At 46.9% G+C, this 21,226-nt stretch overlaps 1 protein-coding gene across 1 annotated transcript in view; it reads left to right on the plus strand.

Moving 5' to 3' along the window:
• LOC140730671 (nesprin-1-like) overlaps positions 1-21,226 on the plus strand; it is a 626,730-nt gene that overhangs the window by 319,394 nt on the left and 286,110 nt on the right. Inside the window, 7 exon segments of the mRNA XM_073051428.1 lie at positions 1,441-1,623; positions 1,981-2,121; positions 7,747-7,920; positions 11,065-11,226; positions 11,359-11,553; positions 13,293-13,466; positions 14,415-14,606. Of these exon segments, the coding sequence (XP_072907529.1) occupies positions 1,441-1,623; positions 1,981-2,121; positions 7,747-7,920; positions 11,065-11,226; positions 11,359-11,553; positions 13,293-13,466; positions 14,415-14,606 (1,221 nt within the window).

Below are 21,226 nucleotides of genomic sequence, written 5' to 3' on the forward strand. Positions count from 1 at the left end.
GTCACGGTTATGTGTTGTGAACAACGTCACTCATTTCACCGCATTATTGAAGTGCGAAATTGCTTTAATTACCCGCCAGAAAAGTCCTGTCCGCACTCTCTATTTAATGCACGGATTCAGTTATTTCCAGAGTATCTCTGGTGCTTAATATTATAAAGCACGGGATTGTATTCCCTTAGATTTCAGTTATTTTTGGAAATTAAAAAATCGGATGAATTAGAAAAACAAATTAATTATTTCTGTAGGCTATGAGGTGTTTACTTCATTTTACTTTTTATTCCCTTTTTCTGTCCACCGAGCAAAATAAAACCCTTGTTACTGTTGGGAATTTGAACTAACAGCCGAGTGTTTCATACTCAGCATGTTAGGAGGCATCTGTACGGGGGTGGGGGGGTGGGGGGGGTGGGGGGGGTGGAACGGAGCTCACGGTTCCGGATTATTATGCTTTGAGAAAGAAACTCGTTTGTTTGACAAGTGAATTTTTTTTCCTACGGTTTGCCCTGCTTGTTAACAATCGTTTATTTCAATGGCTGAACGAGACGCAGTTGCTGGTCTTCTGAGTAGGGAGCGCTGCACCGATCGAAATCGAGAGACAAGGTGCAAAAGCCGGTAGAAATCTGCGGTTTAAAGATGTAATCGCTTGTGACTCCGGGATCCGGGTTAATAAGTCGGAGTACGCGCCGGTCGCTGCGCACAAAACGAGTGCAGTAGTTGGGAGACAGTGGCACTGTCGGGCGGTGATGTTGCAGGAGCCGGTTTCTCGCACCACCTTGGTGCTGGCGAGCTTCCATCCGGTGCAGATTGATAGACCAAAGTGAAGCGGAACGAGTCTCCTTCCTCCGGGGAAATTTCACTCTGCTTCCGCCCGCTCACCATTGATTCACCGTGGGGGGAGCGCCCATCGCTCCGGCGAGTCCGCTGCATCAGACCCATCGCTCCGGCGAGTCCGCTGCATCAGACCCATCGCTCCGGCGAGTCCGCTGCACCCGGGACCTGCCAACTGAGGCGGCGACGTGGCGTTTGTAGTGTACCGCGCCAGCCTTGAGCCCCTTTCGGCTTCTGACCGCCTCCGAGCGGAGAGTTAACATCCCAAACATGTGACCCGTTGTTTTCCAGCTACAACCATCTGTCTCCCCTTCCAGCACAAAGGGTAAAGCACCTGACTGTGCCTCTCCGCCGCTAGCGTTGGGACGCCTTCTCTGAAAGGGGGAATGGGTGATGGTTAGAGATTACTCAAATTATTTCCTGTTTGTGCCGTGCAGATTGCCTTTAGAGGTTGTGTTGTTAGCTCCTGGGCTGCCCGCCACCCCCATCCTGCAGGCGGGGCCCAGTGGCTTCAGACATGTTCATTGTAAAGAAGAGAAAAAGAGGAGGAGCTGAACGTGTTGCGTGTCCGAGCAGCTTTCTAAATCTCTTTGATATCCTCCCTCCCCCCGACAGGACTTCGCGCAGAAAATCAAAGGCTACCAGGAGCAGATAGCGGCGCTGAACACTAAGTGCAAGATGTTAACTATGAAGGCGAAGCACACCACCATGCTGCTGACGGTGACCGAGGTGGAGGGGCTGGAGGAGCTGGATGGAGAGCCCCTGCCTGCACACTCAGCCCACCCTTCCGTTGTCATGGTAGGCTTTGCTAAACTCTCCCCGTCAGCGATGCGCGCATTGGTTGCAAATTCAAACGTTAGTCATCGCCCGCTCTCCCGCTCTGATAAACTGTCGGATCTCGCTGCTGGTCGCTTGCGAGTTAGCCCTCCCGCGTTAGCATGCTCCCTCCCCGGTGGATTTTTACAGTCACGGAGTCCTGGCACTGGGGTGGGCGTGTGTCTTCCTGTGTTACTGCCTTCAGTGGTTTTTTTTTAATTTCACGTCGCTGGAGGGAGGTTGTAATGTTTTCAATAGTTTGTGCTTTACTGTGTGATCATGTGTAACTTTCATTCTGATTTCTCTTCCTCTCTCTCTCTTCTGCCCGGCTTGTATCAGATGACAGCCGGGCGCTGTCACACGCTCCTCTCACCTGTCACAGAGGAGTCTGGGGAAGAGGGGACCAACAGCGAGCTCTCCTCACCGACAGCTTGTCGCTCTCCCTCACCTGTGGCTAATGCTGATGTGTCTGTTAACCAGGTACTACCTTCTGCTCAATCCTTCGTCCTCATGACATGCCTGATCCCGAGTTAGACACCCCATTTACTCCGACATAACGCAGGAAAGTGAAATTCTGTTGTTCCCAATGGTAATTGTTAGCACTACAGTCCTCAATCTCCTCCAAATGAGGTGGTTAATACCAGGTGTAAGTGGAATCCTGGGTTGATGAACTTAATGTATGTCAATGACATTCACAAGACCTCTTTGTGGCAGAAAGGAGAGATTGCAGGTGCTGGAATTTGGAGTAACTAACTATTTGCCAGAGGAGTTCAGTGGTTTAGACGGCATTTTGTCAGCCCTGGGGGTGGGGGGGGGGAAGGACTTTGGGGCAAAAGCCTGCCTCAGTACTCTAGGAGTACAGTGGTGCTAAAAAATTCTGTAAAATGTTCTCTATTTCTGCATAAATGTGATCAGATCTTCACGTCCTAAAATTAGATAAAGAGAACCCGATTAAATAAATAACACAAATATTATACTTGTTCATTTACTTATTGAGAAAAATGGGTCAATATTACATGTATTTGTTGGAAAAAGTATGTGAACCTCTGGGGTGATGCCTTCTACAGAAGTGGTTTGGAGTCCGGTGTTCCAATCAATGAGATGAGATTGGCATCTGAGTTGTAGAGGTGCCCTGCCCTATCTTTAAAAAACAAGGACACACCAGGTCAGGTTACTGACAGAGCCTGCGCTTCTCAAGAAACATCTGTTTACGTGCACCATGCCTCGATCAAAACAACTTTCAGAGGACCTTAGAAGAAGATTTGTAGAGGTACATGATGCTGGAAAAGGTTACAAGAGCATTTCTAAAGACCTGAATGTTCATCAGTCCACAGTAAAATAAATTGTGTACAAATGCAGGAAACTCGGTACCGTTGCTACTCTCCCTCGGAGTGGGCACCACACCAATAGCATAACAGCTAAATAATAGCTCAAGTCTCTGTTCATGTGTCCACTATGAGAAAAATACAGAACAAGAATGGTGTTCATGGATGGATACCACTGAGAAACTCTCTGCTCTCCAAAAAAACATATTGCTGCACATCTCAAGTTTGTAAAAGACCACCTGATGTTCAATAACGCTCCTGAGACGTTGTTCTGTGGACAGATGAGACAAAAGTTGAACCTTTTGGCAGAAATGCACATTGCTATGTTTGGAGGAAAAAGGGCACTGCACACCAACACCAAAACCTCATCCCAAATATGAAGCATGGTGGAAGGAGCATCATAGTTTGAGCTGCTTTGCTGCCTCGGGGCCTGGACAGCTTGCGATCGTTGAAGCAATTAATTCAAAATTGTTTCAAGGCATTTTGCAGGAGAATGTCGGGGTAGCAGTCCATCACTCGAAGCTTAATAGAAGTTGGATGATGCAACAAGACAATGATCTGAAAGACGAGTAAATCAATGACAGAATGGTTTAAAAAGAAGAAAATTATGTTTTGGAATGGGTGAGTCAAAGTTCAGAACTTAATCCTATAGAAATGTTGTGGAAGGACCTGCAGCAAGAGGAATGGCCTAAAATTCCTCCAGGCTGATGTCCAAGACTGATCAACAGTTTGCGGAAATGTTTGATTGAAGTTAATTGCTGTATGGGGGGGGGGGGGGTCACACCAGTTACTGAAAGCAAAAGTTCACATAGTGTTTCCAAAAAGTGCATACAATATTGGATCTTTTTCTCAATAAATAAATGAACAAATATGAAGATTTTTTAATTGGGTTCCATTTGTCTAGTTTTAGTACCTGCTTGAAGGTCTGATCATATGTCACATTTATGCAGAAATAGAGAAAATTCGACAGGGTTCACAAACTTTCTAGCACCACTATCTCTAGTTTAGTGTCATAGACAAAACCATCTTCAGTTATAATAGTGGAAGCAGGAATGTTTGCTGAAGTCTGGGCAATGATCAGGATCACTTGTGACATCTCAGATAATGAAACAATTCACTGAAATGTGGCAAAACCTAGACAATAACCAAGTTCAGTCTGATAGATGGTAATTTACTTCTGTGCCCTCCAAATGCCAAGCAGGGACAATGTCCAGCCATAGAAAATCCAGTATCACCCCCGGCATTCAGTGCCATTACCATCACAGAACTCCTCACTATCAATATCCTGGGTCTTACCATTGACCAGAAACTGATCTGGAGTAGCCATACACTGTGGCTACAAGAGCAGGCATGAGGCTAAGATTCCTGTGGCGAGAAACTGCCTCTTAACTCCCCAAATCCTCTCCACCATGTCTGTGATGGACAGATGGGAGTATAATAGAGTTCTCTCTGCCGGTTGAGTGCTCAAGAAGTTTGAGATCATCCAGAACTTAGCAGCTCACCTGGTAGGCACCCCATTCACTCAGTCCACCACTGATGTATGGTAGCAGCAGTGCGTAGCATCTGCATAACTCACCAAGACTCCCTGGACAGCACCTACCATCTAGAAAGGCAGGAAAAGAAAAAGTGTGTGAGGACCATCACCCAGAAGCTGCCCCCCAAGCCACATACCACCCTGACTTGGAAATGTATTGCTGTTACTTCACCATAACTGGGTCAAAATCCCAGAGCTCCTTCTCTAATAATATTTTAGGTATACCCACACATGGACTGCAGTTGTTCAAGGAGGAAGCTCACCACCACCTTCTGAAGGGCAACTAGTGATGGGCAATTAAATGCTGGCCCAGTCTCTGAAGCTCATGTTCTTGACAGATTCTCCAGAAATGCAAGATCATTGGCTAATTGCCCAATCACTCAGTTTGCTAACTCATCTAATAAGCCTCCTCTCTGGTCCCATGTTTCATCCATTGCAGTGTGTACGTCTAGTCTCCTAATTCTGCCATGAAAGTCCAATGCCAGTTCACCTTTTGGTCTGCTTCTCTAATCCTCATCCATCACTCCTGCTGGTGCTATAACTTGTCCACTGAAAATCCATCCCTTCAGCACACTACTCTTCTACTAATATTTCTGTTGTGTAGACAGTTAACCACTAACGGTAGGCAACTCCTCCACTGCATTAACTGGTCCATTATGTTACTCAGCAAGGTACATCTATCTATTTTCTATAGATATTTTTACTTTACCCTGATTTTTCTGGGTCTGATGGGCACACTGTTAATATATAGGGATGGATAGTCAGTGTTGCCAGCTGTCTTGGCCAAGGTTGAGCTACATCATGATATTTTCAGAGAGCTCCTCATTGGCTTTGTCTCAGGAGGCACTAAACACAAGTTGAAGCCTCAGGTATTGACCTTGCATGATGGCATCAGACCTGGCATCTACTCTGTGCCATCTCGGTCATGCGGGTAACAACAGTTTAAACAAAATTGCCTCCTTCCTTCTTTGGGAACTGCCCTGACCATAACAATCTACAATTGGAATAATACCATTTAACAGTGGAGAGGTTGTCGAGGTCCTTCACCTTGTGACTGTAAACTGAAGAAGATATTAGGACAGGTGGATGAAAACTTGGTCAAAGTAAGAGCTGCAAGAAGAGAGCAGGTGGAGGAGTGTTTAATGGAAGGGATCTCAGGAACATGATCTGGCCAGTGGTGGAGTAATGAAAAGTAGAGAACATTAGGCAGAGGAGATTACGGAGCTAGTGTGGTTTGAGGCATGGAGGGACCTACAAGCAAGGAAGTGATTTTCTTTGCTAGAGGAGCTGCCTGCTAGGGAACTTGGCAGTTCACAAGCAGAGGAGATGGTTATGGCAGTGGCTGTGGATGAGTTCAGTTTCACAGATGAATCAAGATACGCTGTTCATCTGGAGAACTTTGGGCTAGTTAAGTCCTGAGATAGTATAGGCAGGGATGAGAACTTTGGAAGCAAATGATCTGTGGTATGGAGAATAGTGGTGGTACAGAGGTGGATATTGGTGAGGGAGCAGATATGGAGTTAGAAGTTCAGCTTGATCCCAAGTATACAATGAGAAGAAGAGGAGGCCACGTTATAGTAGAGGACTGTTAAGAGGTGAAGCAAGCACATCCTTGTCTAGTGTGGAGTGATGCCTATGAGGAATGAAGGTCAGAAAACCGGAGCTGCCTTGGTGCCCGCACAGTCACTTGGACCACCACATTTACATGAGTATCTGCTTGGGTGTTTCAGATGCAACCTTTAGGTCCCGTGCCCGGTCCTGATGTGCAGTAACCACAGACAGACAGTGAGAAATGATCGCTGAGTATCACTGAATTTGGGGTTTGGGGGAGGGTTGTCCAACAGGTATAAATAAGGCAGTTTAAAGACCACAGGATGAATTTGCCCAGGCCAATCTGCATGTGAACTCGTCCCACCCCCTCTGTCCAAAAGAGAATAACTATAGAAGTGCTACGAAGTGCTCTGGGGAAGGTCATTACCCCTCTCTTATCGTTAATTCAGCATGGTGCATTTGTTTCCTTATTGTGATTTGGTTAGTTTGAGGGCACAGCGCTGTAAAAGAAAGGCAGTTAGAGGTAACCGTGAGCCAGTGATGTGGCATCACTCCAGACATTTCTACACACTGTTCTGCAAAGGAAGAATGTAAACAGTAGGCTTGTCACCCTATCAAAATGCAATTCCTTCTGGTTGTGGAGTGTAGGAGAGAGGGAATCAGGAGCTTATACCAATCCTCCAGCCAAAACATTCAAGCCAATTCCTGAATGAGAGAATGGGGATCTGTTAGTAACTGCAGCTTTGTGGGAGCAAGGATTGCAGTTATGAGCTTGACGTAAAGCGTAGCATGTTGGGCAACGTGAAGATTGAGACTTAGAGTCACAGAGTCATGCAACAGGGAGACACACCCTCGGCCCAAGTTGTCCATCCTGACTAGGATGCCCATCTGAGCTAATCCCATTTGCCTGTGTTCTCCTGAACCATTCCTATTCATGTACCCATCCAAGTGTCTATTAAATGTTGTTATTGTATCTGCTTTGACCACTTCCTCTGGCAGCTTGTTCAGTGTATGCACCACCCTTCAGTTTCCTTTTGAATCTTTCCTATATCAAGCTAAACTTATGCCTTTTAGTTCTTGATTCTCAACCCTGGGAAAAGGGCTGAGTACATTCATTCCATCTATGCCCCTCATGATTGGATACACCTCTATAAGATACCCCTTCCAGTCTCCCAAATTCCATCGAATAAAGTCCTAGCCTGCCCAATCTCTCCCTATAACTCAGGCTCTTCAGTTCTGACAATATTCTCTTAAGTCTTCTCTGCACTCTTTGCATATGAAGTGTTTCATGAAATGTTTCCTCTAACAGAGTAACCAAAATTGTACACAATACTCTAGGTGCATCTTCACCAACATCCTGTGCAGCTGTATTATAATGTGCTATTTCCATTACTTGGTGCCCTGACTGATGAAGGCCAGTGTGAAAAATGCCTTCTTTACCACCCTATTGCCCTGAATATGCACGTGCTCCTAATTTCCTCCTTTCTACAACACTCCCCAGGGCCCTGATGTTCACTGTGAAGGTCCTACTCTTATGACCTGTGTCATAAGTGTTGCTAGTTATCCATGTAGGGACGGTCTGTAGGATCTGTTTTTTTTCTGGCACTGAGTCACGTGTGGATATGGTTTATAATAATCCTTCGCCCCTGACCTCGGTAGGTGTGAGTCTCAATTTGTAAGTATTTATGTTTGTAGGATAGTGCTTATTACACAACGTTGTCTGCAGAAGATTTGCAGACAGCGGCCCCTGATGTCGAGGTCTTGAACAGTGCTGCATCCCTGCAGGAACCCACCGAGGCTGCACTGGGAGACCAGGCCTCTTCCAAGCTCGACGACCTTCAACGATCCTGGGAAACGCTGAAGAATGTGGTAAGACGGGCAAGATTACCTCTCTCCTTTATCCATGCTGATTCCCTTTGCTCATTCCTGGCTAGGGTGGAGGCTGCTGATTGCCACCTGCATTTCAGCTTTATCGGTTTTTTTGTTGAATGCCCCCTTTGCAAGATGGACATTTGTTGCCCATCATAGTGGCCTGCTGGTGCCTCGATGCCTTCTTTAAACGCACGTCATTTTAATATGACCAGAGGGTGCAAGTTGTGTGAATGGAGCTGTTGGATTCAGTCAATGCCGGCTAATAATGCAAACAATAGCAAGCATCATACTGGAAAAACTGGGCCAGACAGTGGAGAGGAATGGACAATTGATGTTTTGGGTCAGGATATACACTGGCCATCTCACCTGTAGCTTTCAGACCAGTTAAACGATCTCGACCCATAATGTCAGCTGTCCATTTCCCTCCACGGATGCTGTCTGACCTGCTGACTTGCTCCAGTTGAGTTTGCTCTCTTGTGCCTCTTAGTAGAAACAGCAGCTTGACTCTTATCTCCACCAAACTGATTTAAGCTGAATCCAAACTCCCAGTCTGCAACAACAGGATATGAGCCAGTCACATCATCCCGGCCCAGCTCTAGCCCGGAATCGGGCGAGCCTAGTGCTCTTCGAGGTGAGCTGTGGGTCAGAGTTGTTGTCCTTGTGCCATGAAGGAACAGTCACTGTTCAGTGTGACACTGAGTCCTCTGACACTTTTAACTTTCTCTGTCGGCTCAGTAAAAAGAAGCAGGGGCTGGACTACATGAGGAAGTCAGCTATCAGTACCTTCAGGGAGGTGGAAAGCTCCCGAGAGCTATTTGAATTTTGTCCCATTTCCTACGAGAGTATTGCTAACTGAATCGCTATGGTTGATGGTTTATTTTTGATTAAGGAAAAAAAAAATTCCTTATGTAGAATGCTTGCAGTCACGAGAGGTTTCAATTTATGCATGGGTCAGTTATCCAGATGATCTTTTATGGGATGTGGGATTAAATATTGGCCTGAGTTTGCCAGCGTGGTTACTAATCATGCAGCAGATGCATGAACCGAGAGGGGATGTTGTAGGTAGTTCCTCGCCATTTTCTGCCCGCGCACACCCCCCGCCCCCACCACCAAAGTCAGTCAGAACTTATCCAGATGGGAAAATCAGATGAGGCTCACAAAAGCAGTTCTGAAATTTGAAAGAAGTTCATTAAAACTCTGACTAAACTTCATAAGTAAAACAATATAAATACAGGGGCCTGTAAACTAATATCACCTACATATCCCAGTTGAAGAACGAGCTAGACACAGCAGTGTTGGCAACATTGTCACATAGCACAGGTCTAGATGATAAGTTTGTCTTTTAAATAAATACCTTAGGATTTCCTTTCCAAATTAAAGTCTGTTTAAATGATTCATCCTAGAATCAGAATTGGGTTTATTATCGCTGGTGTATGTTATGAAATTTGTAGTTTTGAGGCAATGGTACACTATTGTTATGAACCCCGTAACTGGGTCACTTACCAGCAAAGATAGAGAGGTCCGTTGAAGTCTGATGATACTATTTTTAACAGTATTTATTAGTAAAAATACACAAAAATAATATCAATGCAATTATACAGATAATATACGTCGTCAATACTAAATCTAAAAGTGCGGGTATAATAATAATAAGAAATACGCTCTATCATTGTCTAGGGGATAATGTATTGTCCGATGGAAATATAAAGTTCACTCAGTTCATGCAGGCTACAGCCTTTGGGGACTGCTGGGTTTGCAATGGTTGGAGAGAGAGAGAGAGGTTTGGGAGAAAAACTTGCCGATTCCTTTTATGATTTCGATCCGTTGGAATCCCGTTGGTGTGGCCGTTCACTTGTGGCCTTTCCTTTAGCTAAAGCTGTTCTTCCGTGATGAGCCCACCAATCCCAGGCAAGGGGAAAGGACGCACACGAGCCCCCACCGGCTGTCGCTATTAAACGCTGTCACGGGATTTCTAGCGTCTAAAGGGGTTGTTCCCCACACCCTCTTTTATCCTTACTCACGGGGTCTCAGATGTCAATCAGGTTGAGATGATGCAATCCCTCAACCAGCCCACTCTGGTCGTCCCCTGAGGGGCTTCCATGAATAGTACAGTACTCAATACACAATTCCGTCTCCAAGAGACAATAGCCGTTATCAATGGTTTTGTTTCGCTGAGGCCAGGACACATTCCAAACCTTGTGGATTCTCTCTCATTTCCTGGGTCCCAGACCCGAATTAATAGCGATCTTGCGATTCTCAAAAAGGAGGGGGCGACTTTGTACCCTTCGGCCCCTCAGAGTTGCGGCACATTCGTAACACTATAATATACAAAACTATAACTTTTTTTATATATTTCTTATAACAAGTAGTGCAAAAAAGAGCAAAATAGTGAGATAGTATTCATGGACTGTTCTGAAATTTAATGGCAGAGGGGAAGAAGCTGTCCCTAAAACGCTCAATGTGTGCCTTCAAGTTCCTGCACCACCACCTGACGATAGTACTGAGAAGAGAGCATATCCTGGTGGTGGGGTCCTCAGTGATGGATGCCGCCTTTTTGAGGCATTGTATTTTGAAGATGTCCTCGGTGGCGGGGAGGCTGCTGCCTGAGATGGGGCTGGCTGAGTCTACAATCCTCTGCAGCTTTTTCCGATCCTGCGCATTGGCCCCTCCAATCCAGACGGTGGGGTAACTAGTCAGAATGATCTCAATGGTACATCTGTAGAAATTAAATAGTGTTTTTGACTAGCCTAATCTGCTCAAACTCCTAATGAAATTTAGCTGCAGGCTCTGAAACTGGGGTCCCATTGCACATTGGGATAGAGATTTCATTTAACCTTTCAGTCAGTTACAGGTTTAGCATGTTTTACATGTCTGTGCGTTACATTCATAATAATTTTGGAGTTTAAGCTAGAAGGAGCACATCTTGCATATATCCCTCTGAGCAACGATGCCGACCTGGGAGGGACCTTTGACCTGTGACCCAGAACTCTGTCAGCTCCACTGCTTTCTGCACTACTCTCCAGTTTCTGGGAAAGGCTTCTGGTCCAATGGGTCACGAGTGGATGCAGTAGGATGCCCGTTCCCACAGTGTGCAGCGATGGTGTTGTGCGTGATGTGAAAATAAACCTCTCCGTGTTGCAGATCAGTGAAAAGCAGCGTACCCTGTACGAGGCCCTTGAGCGGCAGCAGAAGTATCAGGACTCGGTGCAGTCGGTGTCAACCAAAATGGAGCTGATCGAGGGAAAGCTCGGTGAGGCGCTCGATACAGGCAAGAGTCATGACCTCCAGATGGCGGCACACCAGGTACGCCCCCCGATTAGTCAGTGGACTCTGCTCTCGAGAGGCTTATCTCCAGATTGCTGCAGGAATGACTCGGGTTCAGCTTGGAAGAGTGTGGATTTTGAGACTCACCTTTGGGCCGTTTGTGTGTCCTAGGGGCTGATGGAGGAGATCATGACGCTTCAGGATGAGATCAATGAGCTGCAGATTTGCTTCGCAGAAGAGCTGGTATCGGACACAGTGGATGCCGACACTGCTGACCAGCTGGCCATGCAGTCCACACTGACCGTCCTGGCGGAGCGCATGGCCACCATCAAGATGAAAGCCTTGGGAAAGAAACAACTTCTGGAGGTTTGCCAGTGCTGAATTCTGTCCATTCTCACCTTTGTTTTTTTGAGGGGTTCTGTTTTTATCAGGTGGAGTGATAAGCTGCCTCTGAGGGAGGCCCCAGTTTCAAGGGGCTGAACGGGGACAGGGCTCCTTTAAATGTGATGGACTGAGAGGGACAGCGAGATAGCTGGTGGAAGGTTTAAGAGCCATACTGTAGATCGTAACAAGCGTATGCAAAAGGATCTGGTTGTAATCTAAGCAAATTTGGGCATTGTTCTTTTGGCAATGGTTGGAGCTTTCTGGTGATAAAGGTACAATGGTAATGAAGGCTGGACTTGAGAATTAAAAGGTCTGAAAACTGAGTTTAAAATGATGGCTCTTAATGAAGTGTGGGAAGAAATGTAACTGATATGACCAAAAGGATCAGTATTGTTTGAAATGGCACATGACAACAGGACAGGCTGAGTATAAACTGGAAGGAGAGAAACTTAGGAAGATTGAGGGAATAACCTCTCAGTGAGAGGAAAATAATTTAGGAAGGGGCACAGAGTGTTAGGATCTTGGAAGTTGACATTGTGGGTGAGGTAGGAAGGTTTTACAATTACTTTGTAGACTGCAGCCACAGGAGGTGATGGACGTAAAACTGCGTACCTCTCCAAGCCCTGCCATGTCCAAGTGCCTGTATTAAATGTGTCTGCTAATTGTTCAATTGTTTAGATGGTGAATTGCATACTATTTAAACATGATTGATTTCTCCTGTAAGATGCTTGATTCTTCAGCATATTATTGGAACTGCATCCACCCTGATAAAGTGGAGAATATTTCTTTTCGTTATTGAAATACCTTGCAGAGAATGGAAAGCCTTCATGGAGTCTGGCAGCAAAATACAATACAGATTCTCTTTTACATCGAGGATTCTTTCCTCTCATTCCCCCCCCCCCCCATGAATAAATGAAAAGAAATGTTCTGTTATGTAGACAGGGACAACCTGCTTATCTTAGAAGTAGCACAGGAAAGAATAATTAAGGCTGTGTTGAAGGGAAGAATGCATAGGAATGGATGGTTAAAAGTGGTTAAGTGTTTACAGGGATGACGGTGCAAGACAAAAATGGTCTAAGGCTTGGGTAAAGAAACTAAAAGAAAGGGGTCACGTGAATGGTGAAGTGCAGTGGAGTCATGAGCAGCTGCTGAGTGAGAAAATAAATAGATAGCTGCTTTATTAATCTCAAGGGAAATTACTGTGTCATGATAGCATTACAAGTGCACAGAAATACAAATATTAGAAGAGAAGTAAGAATAATAAAAAAATAAGTTGCCTCAAACAGTCCAGCAGGAGGGAGTCATTGCTTCCTTGGCTACAGGTTGTCTTCTTATAGGACCTAATGGCCGAGGGGTAAGAATGACCTCATATAGCGCCTGTGGAGCAGCACGGTTATCTTAGTCTGTTACTAAAAGTATTCCTCTGTTTAGCCAAGGTGGTTGAGTTCATAATGGCCTTGGTGGCTGTGGTTTAGGGCAGTTGAACGTAATGTTGAGACTGGCAAGATGAGGTTCCTCAAGATTATCTTCAGCATCAATGTTACCATGGAGGTAGATGTTGGAATGGGACAGTGAACTCAAGTGGAAATTACTGTAAACTCTGTCAGCTCTGGTGGTTGGGGGCGGGGGGTGCTACTTGAAGGCAGAATGGAGGAGCCAGTAAAAGCAGCCCACACCAGCAGGATTGATGATAATAAAAAGGATCTTCTCTGCTGCTTTAGGAGAGGTTGAATGACCAGGTGGAAGAACAGCGGCAGATACAAGCCCTTCAAACGTATCACGGCGAAGCCGATGAGCTGAACAGTTGGCTGCTGACCACAAAGGCCGCTTTGAACTCTGCACTGAAAGTCTCTGAAGAACAGATGGACATGGAGGAGCAACTTATTGACTGTCAGGTATTGGCTTAAACTCGAACACCAAATAATAGAGAATTACTTTCCTATCATGTCTGGATGTTTAACTGGGCTGTCTTTGCCACAGCTGCTGCAAAAGAAAAATGGTTTGGGTTTTATTTAACCCTCAGTCACAAAAGAAAAGTGAATGATAAGCAGGGAAATATTTTTGAAGTACTGCCGCAATTCTAATGAGAAATGCGGTAGCATCACCAAAGATCTGTCTTGCTTTTCTCTGAGAAGTGTCATGTGTTTATTTAGGTTGACATCTGAGGAGAACTGTGGCCTCGGTTCTCAAGTAATCCCTCTGCATGACAGAATTCGCTTAGATTTTTTTACATCTTCACACTCATTGGCTAAGAAGGGGTACTTAAAGTTGCGAGATAATGTTACGACCTGGGACCTCTGTCTGCCTGTGTGAGCTTGGCTGGATATTTTGCACAATTGTGCTTCTAAATGATGAGCAGTTACAGTGGGTATTTCCTCCGTTGCTGGCATTGGCCAAGAGGAATTATCCATTGCAGTCACAATGAACTTTCCTCCATTAGGTTAATCCATGAAGGAAAGGACTGCATAACTATTTGCTTGCAATGTAATGAATTGCTTGATGACCAATGGGTAGAATTTAGAAGTGTAGTACTTTGTAGAGTAGGGAGTGCAGCAAGCTCTTTGTGTGGATTGGGCCCTCACAGTATCGGACGTGATACCAACTAGCTTCTCTGGATTGAGTATAGGATGAATGTCGGCCGAGGCAGCCCGACAACAAGTGACGCAGGGTGCCACCACATCACAAGAATGAGTAAGGCTGATTGTAAGACATGTATCAGATCAGCTGTGAAGTATAATGACTATTGGACCTCGGGAAGTGGGGGGCGGGGGGTGGAATGTGATTTTTGGTTCCCTGTCCATTGGAAAACTCATGGAGTTGCTACACTTCCTCTTCTGCTGCAGAACATCCTGATGGAGATTGAGCGGAAAGTGGCCTCTGTTTCCGAGCTCTCTGTGAACAGCGAGAACCTGCTCTTGGAAGGGAAGCCCCAGACGCGAGAGCAAGCCGAGCATCTGACTGAGAAACTCCAGAATTTGAAGGGAAGCTTGGTGGAGCTGCAGAAGATGTTGCAGGACAGAAGGATTACTATCAAAGTAAGGCTGTTTCTATCAGACCCATGTTTCTGCTGAGTGCAGTGTAATAGTGGGGCTGTTTCTACCAAACCCATGTTTCTGCTGAGTACAGTGTAATAGTGCGGCCGTTACTGGTGGGTGCAGTATAGTAGTGGGGCTGTTTCTATCAGACCCAAGTTACTGCTGGGTGCAGTATAGTAGTGGGGCTGTTTCTATCAGACCCAAGTTACTGCTGGGTGCAGTATAGTCGTGGGGCTGTTTCTGTCAGACCCATGTTACTGCTGGGTGCAGTATAGTCGTGGGGCTGTTTCTGTCAGACCCATGTTACTGCTGGGTGCAGTATAGTAGTGGGGCTGTTTCTGTCAGACCCATGTTACTGCTGGGTGCAGTATAGTCGTGGGGCTGTTTCTGTCAGACCCATGTTACTGCTGGGTGCAGTATAGTAGTGGGGCAGTTTCTGTCAGACCCATGTTACTGCTGGGTGCAGTATAGTAGTGGGGCTGTTTCTGTCAGACCCATGTTACTGGTGGGTGCAGTATAGTAGTGGGGCTGTTTCTATCAGACCCATGTTACTGCTGGGTGCTGTATAGTAGTGGGGCTGTTTCTGTCAGACCCATGTTACTGGTGGGTGCAGTATAGTAGTGGGGCTGTTTCTGTCAGACCCATGTTACTGGTGGGTGCAGTATAGTAGTGGGGCTGTTTCTATCAGACCCATGTTACTGCTGGGTGCAGTATAGTAGTGGGGCTGTTTCTGTCAGACCCATGTTACTGCTGGGTGCAGTATAGTAGTGGGGCTGTTTCTATCAGACCCATGTTACTGCTGGGTGCAGTATAGTAGTGGGGCTGTTTCTGTCAGACCCATGTTACTGCTGGGTGCAGTATAGTAGTGGGGCTGTTTCTGTCAGACCCATGTTACTGCTGGGTGCAGTATAGTAGTGGGGCTGTTTCTATCAGACCCATGTTACTGCTGGGTGCAGTATAGTAGTGGGGCTGTTTCTGTCAGACCCATGTTACTGCTGGGTGCAGTATAGTAGTGGGGCTGTTTCTGTCAGACCGATGTTACTGCTGGGTGCAGTATAGTAGTGGGGCTGTTTCTGTCAGACCCATGTTACTGCTGGGTGCAGTATAGTAGTGGGGCTGTTTCTATCAGACCCATGTTACTGCTGGGTGCAGTATAGTAGTGGGGCTGTTTCTGTCAGACCCATGTTACTGCTGGGTGCAGTATAGTAGTGGGGCTGTTTCTGTCAGACCCATGTTACTGCTGGGTGCAGTATAGTAGTGGGGCTGTTTCTATCAGACCCATGTTACTGCTGGGTGCAGTATAGTAGTGGGGCTGTTTCTGTCAGACCCATGTTACTGCTGGGTGCAGTATAGTAGTGGGGCTGTTTCTGTCAGACCCATGTTACTGCTGGGTGCAGTATAGTAGTGGGGCTGTTTCTGTAAGACCCATGTTACAGGTGGGTGCAGTATAGTAGTGCGGCTGTTTCTATCAGACCCATGTTACTGCTGGGTGCAGTATAGTAGTGGGGCTGTTTCTATCAGACCCATGTTACTGGTGGGTGCAGTATAGTAGTGGGGCTGTTTCTGTCAGACCCATGTTACTGCTGGGTGCAGTATAGTAGTGGGGCTGTTTCTGTCAGACCCATGTTACTGCTGGGTGCAGTATAGTAGTGGGGCTGTTTCTATCAGACCCATGTTACTGCTGGGTGCAGTATAGTAGTGGGGCTGTTTCTGTCAGACCCATGTTACTGCTGGGTGCAGTATAGTAGTGGGGCTGTTTCTGTCAGACCCATGTTACTGCTGGGTGCAGTATAGTAGTGGGGCTGTTTCTATCAGACCCATGTTACTGCTGGGTGCAGTATAGTAGTGGGGCTGTTTCTATCAGACCCATGTTACTGGTGGGTGCAGTATAGTAGTGGGGCTGTTTCTATCAGACCCATGTTACTGGTGGGTGCAGTATAGTAGTGGGGCTGTTTCTATCAGACCCATGTTACTGCTGGGTGCAGTATAGTAGTGGGGCTGTTTCTGTCAGACCCATGTTACTGGTGGGTGCAGTATAGTAGTGGGGCTGTTTCTATCAGACCCATGTTACTGGTGGGTGCAGTATAGTAGTGGGGCTGTTTCTGTCAGACCCATGTTACTGGTGGGTGCAGTATAGTAGTGGGGCTGTTTCTGTCAGACCCATGTTACTGCTGGGTGCAGTATAGTAGTGGGGCTGTTTCTGTCAGACCCATGTTACTGCTGGGTGCAGTATAGTAGTGGGGCTGTTTCTATCAGACCCATGTTACTGCTGGGTGCAGTATAGTAGTGGGGCTGTTTCTGTCAGACCGATGTTACTGGTGGGTGCAGTATAGTAGTGGGGCTGTTTCTGTCAGACCCATGTTACTGGTGGGTGCAGTATAGTAGTGGGGCTGTTTCTGTCAGACCCATGTTACTGCTGGGTGCAGTATAGTAGTGGGGCTGTTTCTATCAGACCCATGTTACTGGTGGGTGCAGAATAGTAGTGGGGCTGTCTCTGTCAGACCCATGTTACTGCTGGGTGCAGTATAGTAGTGGGGCTTTTTCTATCAGACCCATGTTACTGGTGGGTGCAGTATAGTAGTGGGGCTGTTTCTGTCAGACCCATGTTACTGGTGGGTGCAGTATAGTAGTGGGGCTGTTTCTATCAGACCCATGTTACTGGTGGGTGCAGTATAGTAGTGGGGCTGTTTCTGTCAGACCCATGTTACTGGTGGGTGCAGTATAGTAGTGGGGCTGTTTCTGTCAGACCCAAGTTACTGGTGGGTGCAGTATAGTAGTGGGGCTGTTTCTATCAGACCCATGTTACTGGTGGGTGCAGTATAGTAGTGGGGCTGTTTCTGTCAGACCCATGTTACTGGTGGGTGCAGTATAGTAGTGGGGCTGTTTCTGTCAGACCCATGTTACTGGTGGGTGCAGTATAGTAGTGGGGCTGTTTCTATCAGACCCATGTTACTGGTGGGTGCAGTATAGTAGTGGGGCTGTTTCTGTCAGACCCATGTTACTGGTGGGTGCAGTATAGTAGTGGGGCTGTTTCTGTCAGACCCATGTTACTGGTGGGTGCAGTATAGTAGTGGGGCTGTTTCTGTCAGACCCATGTTACTGCTGGGTGCAGTATAGTAGTGGGGCTGTTTCTATCAGACCCATGTTACTGGTGGGTGCAGTATAGTAGTGGGGCTGTTTCTGTCTGACCGATGTTACTGCCGGGTGCAGTATAGTAGTGGGGCTGTTTCTATCAGACCCATATTACTGGTGGGTGCAGTATAGTAGTGGGGCTGTTTCTATCAGACCCATGTTACTTGTGGGTGCAGTATAGTAGTGGGGCTGTTTCTGTCTGACCCATGTTACTGGTGGGTGCATTGTAGTAGTGGGGCTGTTTCTGTCTGACCCATGTTACTGGTGGGTGCAGTATAGTAGTGGGGCTGTTTCTATCAGACCCATGTTACTGCTGGGTGCAGTATAGTAGTGGGGCTGTTTCTATCAGACCCATGTTACTGGTGGGTGCAGTATAGTAGTGGGGATGTTTCTATCAGACCCATGTTACTGGTGGGTGCTGTATAGTACTGGGGCTGTTTCTGTCTGACCCATGTTACTGGTGGGTGCAGTATAGTAGTGGAGCTGTTTCTGTCTGACCCATGTTACTGGTGGGTGCAGTATAGTAGTGGGGCTGTTTCTGTCAGACCCATGTTACTGGTGGGTGCAGTATAGTAGTGGGGCTGTTTCTGTCAGACCCATGTTACTGGTGGGTGCAGTATAGTAGTGGGGCTGTTTCTATCAGACCCATGTTACTGCTGGGTGCAGTATAGATGTGGGGCTGTTTCTATCAGACCCATGTTACTGCTGGGTGCAGTATAGTAGTGGGGCTGTTTCTATCAGACCCATGTTACTGCTGGGTGCTGTATAGTAGTGGGGCTGTTTCTGTCAGACCCATGTTACTGGTGGGTGCAGTATAGTAGTGGGCCTGTTTCTGTCAGACCCATGTTACTGGTGGGTGCAGTATAGTAGTGGGGCTGTTTCTATCAGACCCATGTTACTGGTGGGTGCAGTATAGTAGTGGGGCTGTTTCTATCAGACCCATGTTACTGCCGGGTGCAGTATAGTAGTGGGGCTGTTTCTGTCAGACCCATGTTATTGCCGGGTGCAGTATAGTAGTGGGGCTGTTTCTATCAGACCCATGTTACTGCCGGGTGCAGTATAGTAGTGGGGCTGTTTCTGTCAGACCCATGTTACTGCCGGGTGCAGTATAGTAGTGGGGCTGTTTCTATCAGACCCATGTTACTGCTGGGTGCAGTATAGTAGTGGGGCTGTTTCTATCAGACCCATGTTACTGCTGGGTGCAGTATAGTAGTGGGGCTGTTTCTGTCAGACCCATGTTACTGCTGGGTGCAGTATAGTAGTGGGGCTGTTTCTGTCAGACCTATGTTACTGCTGGGTGCAGTATAGTAGTGGGGCTGATTCTGTCAGACCCATGTTACAGCTGGGTGCAGTATAGTAGTGGGGCTGTTTCAGTCAGACCCATGTTACTGGTGGGTGCAATATAGTTGTGGGGCTGTTTCTATCAGACCCATGTTACTGCTGGGTGCAGTATAGTAGTGGGGCTGTTTCTGTCAGACTCATGTTACTGGTGGGTGCAGTATTGTAGTGGGGCTGTTTCTATCAGACCCATGTTACTGGTGGGTGCAGTATAGTAGTGGGGCTGTTTCTATCAGACCCATGTTACTGGTGGGTGCAGTATAGTAGTGGGGCTGTCTCTGTCAGACCCATGTTACTGGTGGGTGCAGTATTGTAGTGGGGCTGTTTCTATCAGACCCATGTTACTGGTGGGTGCAGTATAGTAGTGGGGCTGTTTCTGTCAGACCCATGTTACTGGTGGGTGCAGTATAGTAGTGGGGCTGTTTCTATCAGACCCATGTTACTGCTGGGTGCAGTATAGTAGTGGGGCTGTTTCTGTCAGACCGATGTTACTGGTGGGTGCAGTATAGTAGTGGGGCTGTTTCTATCAGACCCATGTTACTGCTGGGTGCAGTATAGTAGTGGGGCTGTTTCTATCAGACCCATGTTACTGCTGGGTGCAGTATAGTAGTGGGGCTGTTTCTGTCAGACCCATGTTACTGGTGGGTGCAGTATAGTAGTGGGGCTGTTTCTGTCAGACCCATGTTACTGCTGGGTGCAGTATAGTAGTGGGGCTGTTTCTGTCAGACCCATGTTACTGCTGGGTGCAGTATAGTAGTGGGGCTGTTTCTGTCAGACCCATGTTACTGGTGGGTGCAGTATAGTAGTGGGGCTGTTTCTATCAGACCCATGTTACTGCTGGGTGCAGTATAGTAGTGGGGCTGTTTCTATCAGACCCATGTTACTGCTGGGTGCAGTATAGTAGTGGGGCTGTTTCTATCAGACCCATGTTACTGCTGGGTGCAGTATAGTAGTGGGGCTGTTTCTATCAGACCCATGTTACTGGTGGGTGCAGTATAGTAGTGGGGCTGTTTCTATCAGACCCATGTTACTGCTGGGTGCAGTATAGTAGTGGGGCTGTTTCTATCAGACCCATGTTACTGCTGGGTGCAGTATAGTAGTGGGGCTGTTTCTATCAGACCCATGTTACTGGTGGGTGCAGTATAGTAGTGGGGCTGTTTCTATCAGACCCATGTTACTGCTGGGTGCAGTATAGTAGTGGGGCTGTTTCTATCAGACCCATGTTACTGGTGGGTGCAGTATAGTAGTGGGGCTGTTTCTATCAGACCCATGTTACTGCTGGGTGCAGTATAGTAGTGGGGCTGTTTCTATCAGACCCATGTTACTGCTGGGTGCAGTATAGTAGTGGGGCTGTTTCTATCAGACCCATGTTACTGCTGGGTGCAGTATAGTAGTGGGGCTGTTTCGGTCAGACCCATGTTACTGGTGGGTGCAGTATAGTAGTGGGGCTGTTTCTGTCAGACCCATGTTACTGCTGGGTGCAGTATAGTAGTGGGGATGTTTCTGTCAGACCCATGTTACTGCTGGGTGCAGTATAGTAGTGGGGCTGTTTCTGTCAGACCCATGTTACTGGTGGGTGCAGTATAGTAGTGGGGCTGTTTCTATCAGACCCATGTTACTGGTGGGTGCAGTATAGTAGTGGGGCTGTTTCTATCAGACCCATGTTACTGGTGGGTGCAGTATAGTAGTGGGGCTGTTTCTATCAGACCGATGTTACTGCCGGGTGCAGTATAGTAGTGGGGCTGTTTCTGTCAGACCCATGTTACTGGTGGGTGCAGTATACTGCGACCGTTGTTAGTGTTTGGTGTAATATACTGTTGGTTGCAGTATACTGTGGGGGGTGTTAGTGTTTGGTGTAGTATACTGTTGGTTGCAGTATACTGCGGGGGTTGTTAGTGTTTGCTGTAGTATACTGTTGGTTGCAGTATACTGTGGGGGTTGTTAGTGTTTGGTGTAGTATACTGTTGGTTGCAGTATACTGCGGGGGTTGTTGGTGTTTGCTGTAGTATACTGTTGGTTGCAGTATACTGTGGGGGTTGTTAGTGTTTGGTGTAGTATACTGTTGGTTGCAGTATACTGCGAGCGTTGTTAGTGTTTGGTGTAATATACTGTTGGCTGCAGTATACTGTGGGGGTTGTTAGTGTTTGCTG

This window comes from Hemitrygon akajei, chromosome 7 (genome assembly GCF_048418815.1).
Source record: "Hemitrygon akajei chromosome 7, sHemAka1.3, whole genome shotgun sequence".
In the NCBI taxonomy this organism is placed as follows: domain Eukaryota; kingdom Metazoa; phylum Chordata; class Chondrichthyes; order Myliobatiformes; family Dasyatidae; genus Hemitrygon; species Hemitrygon akajei.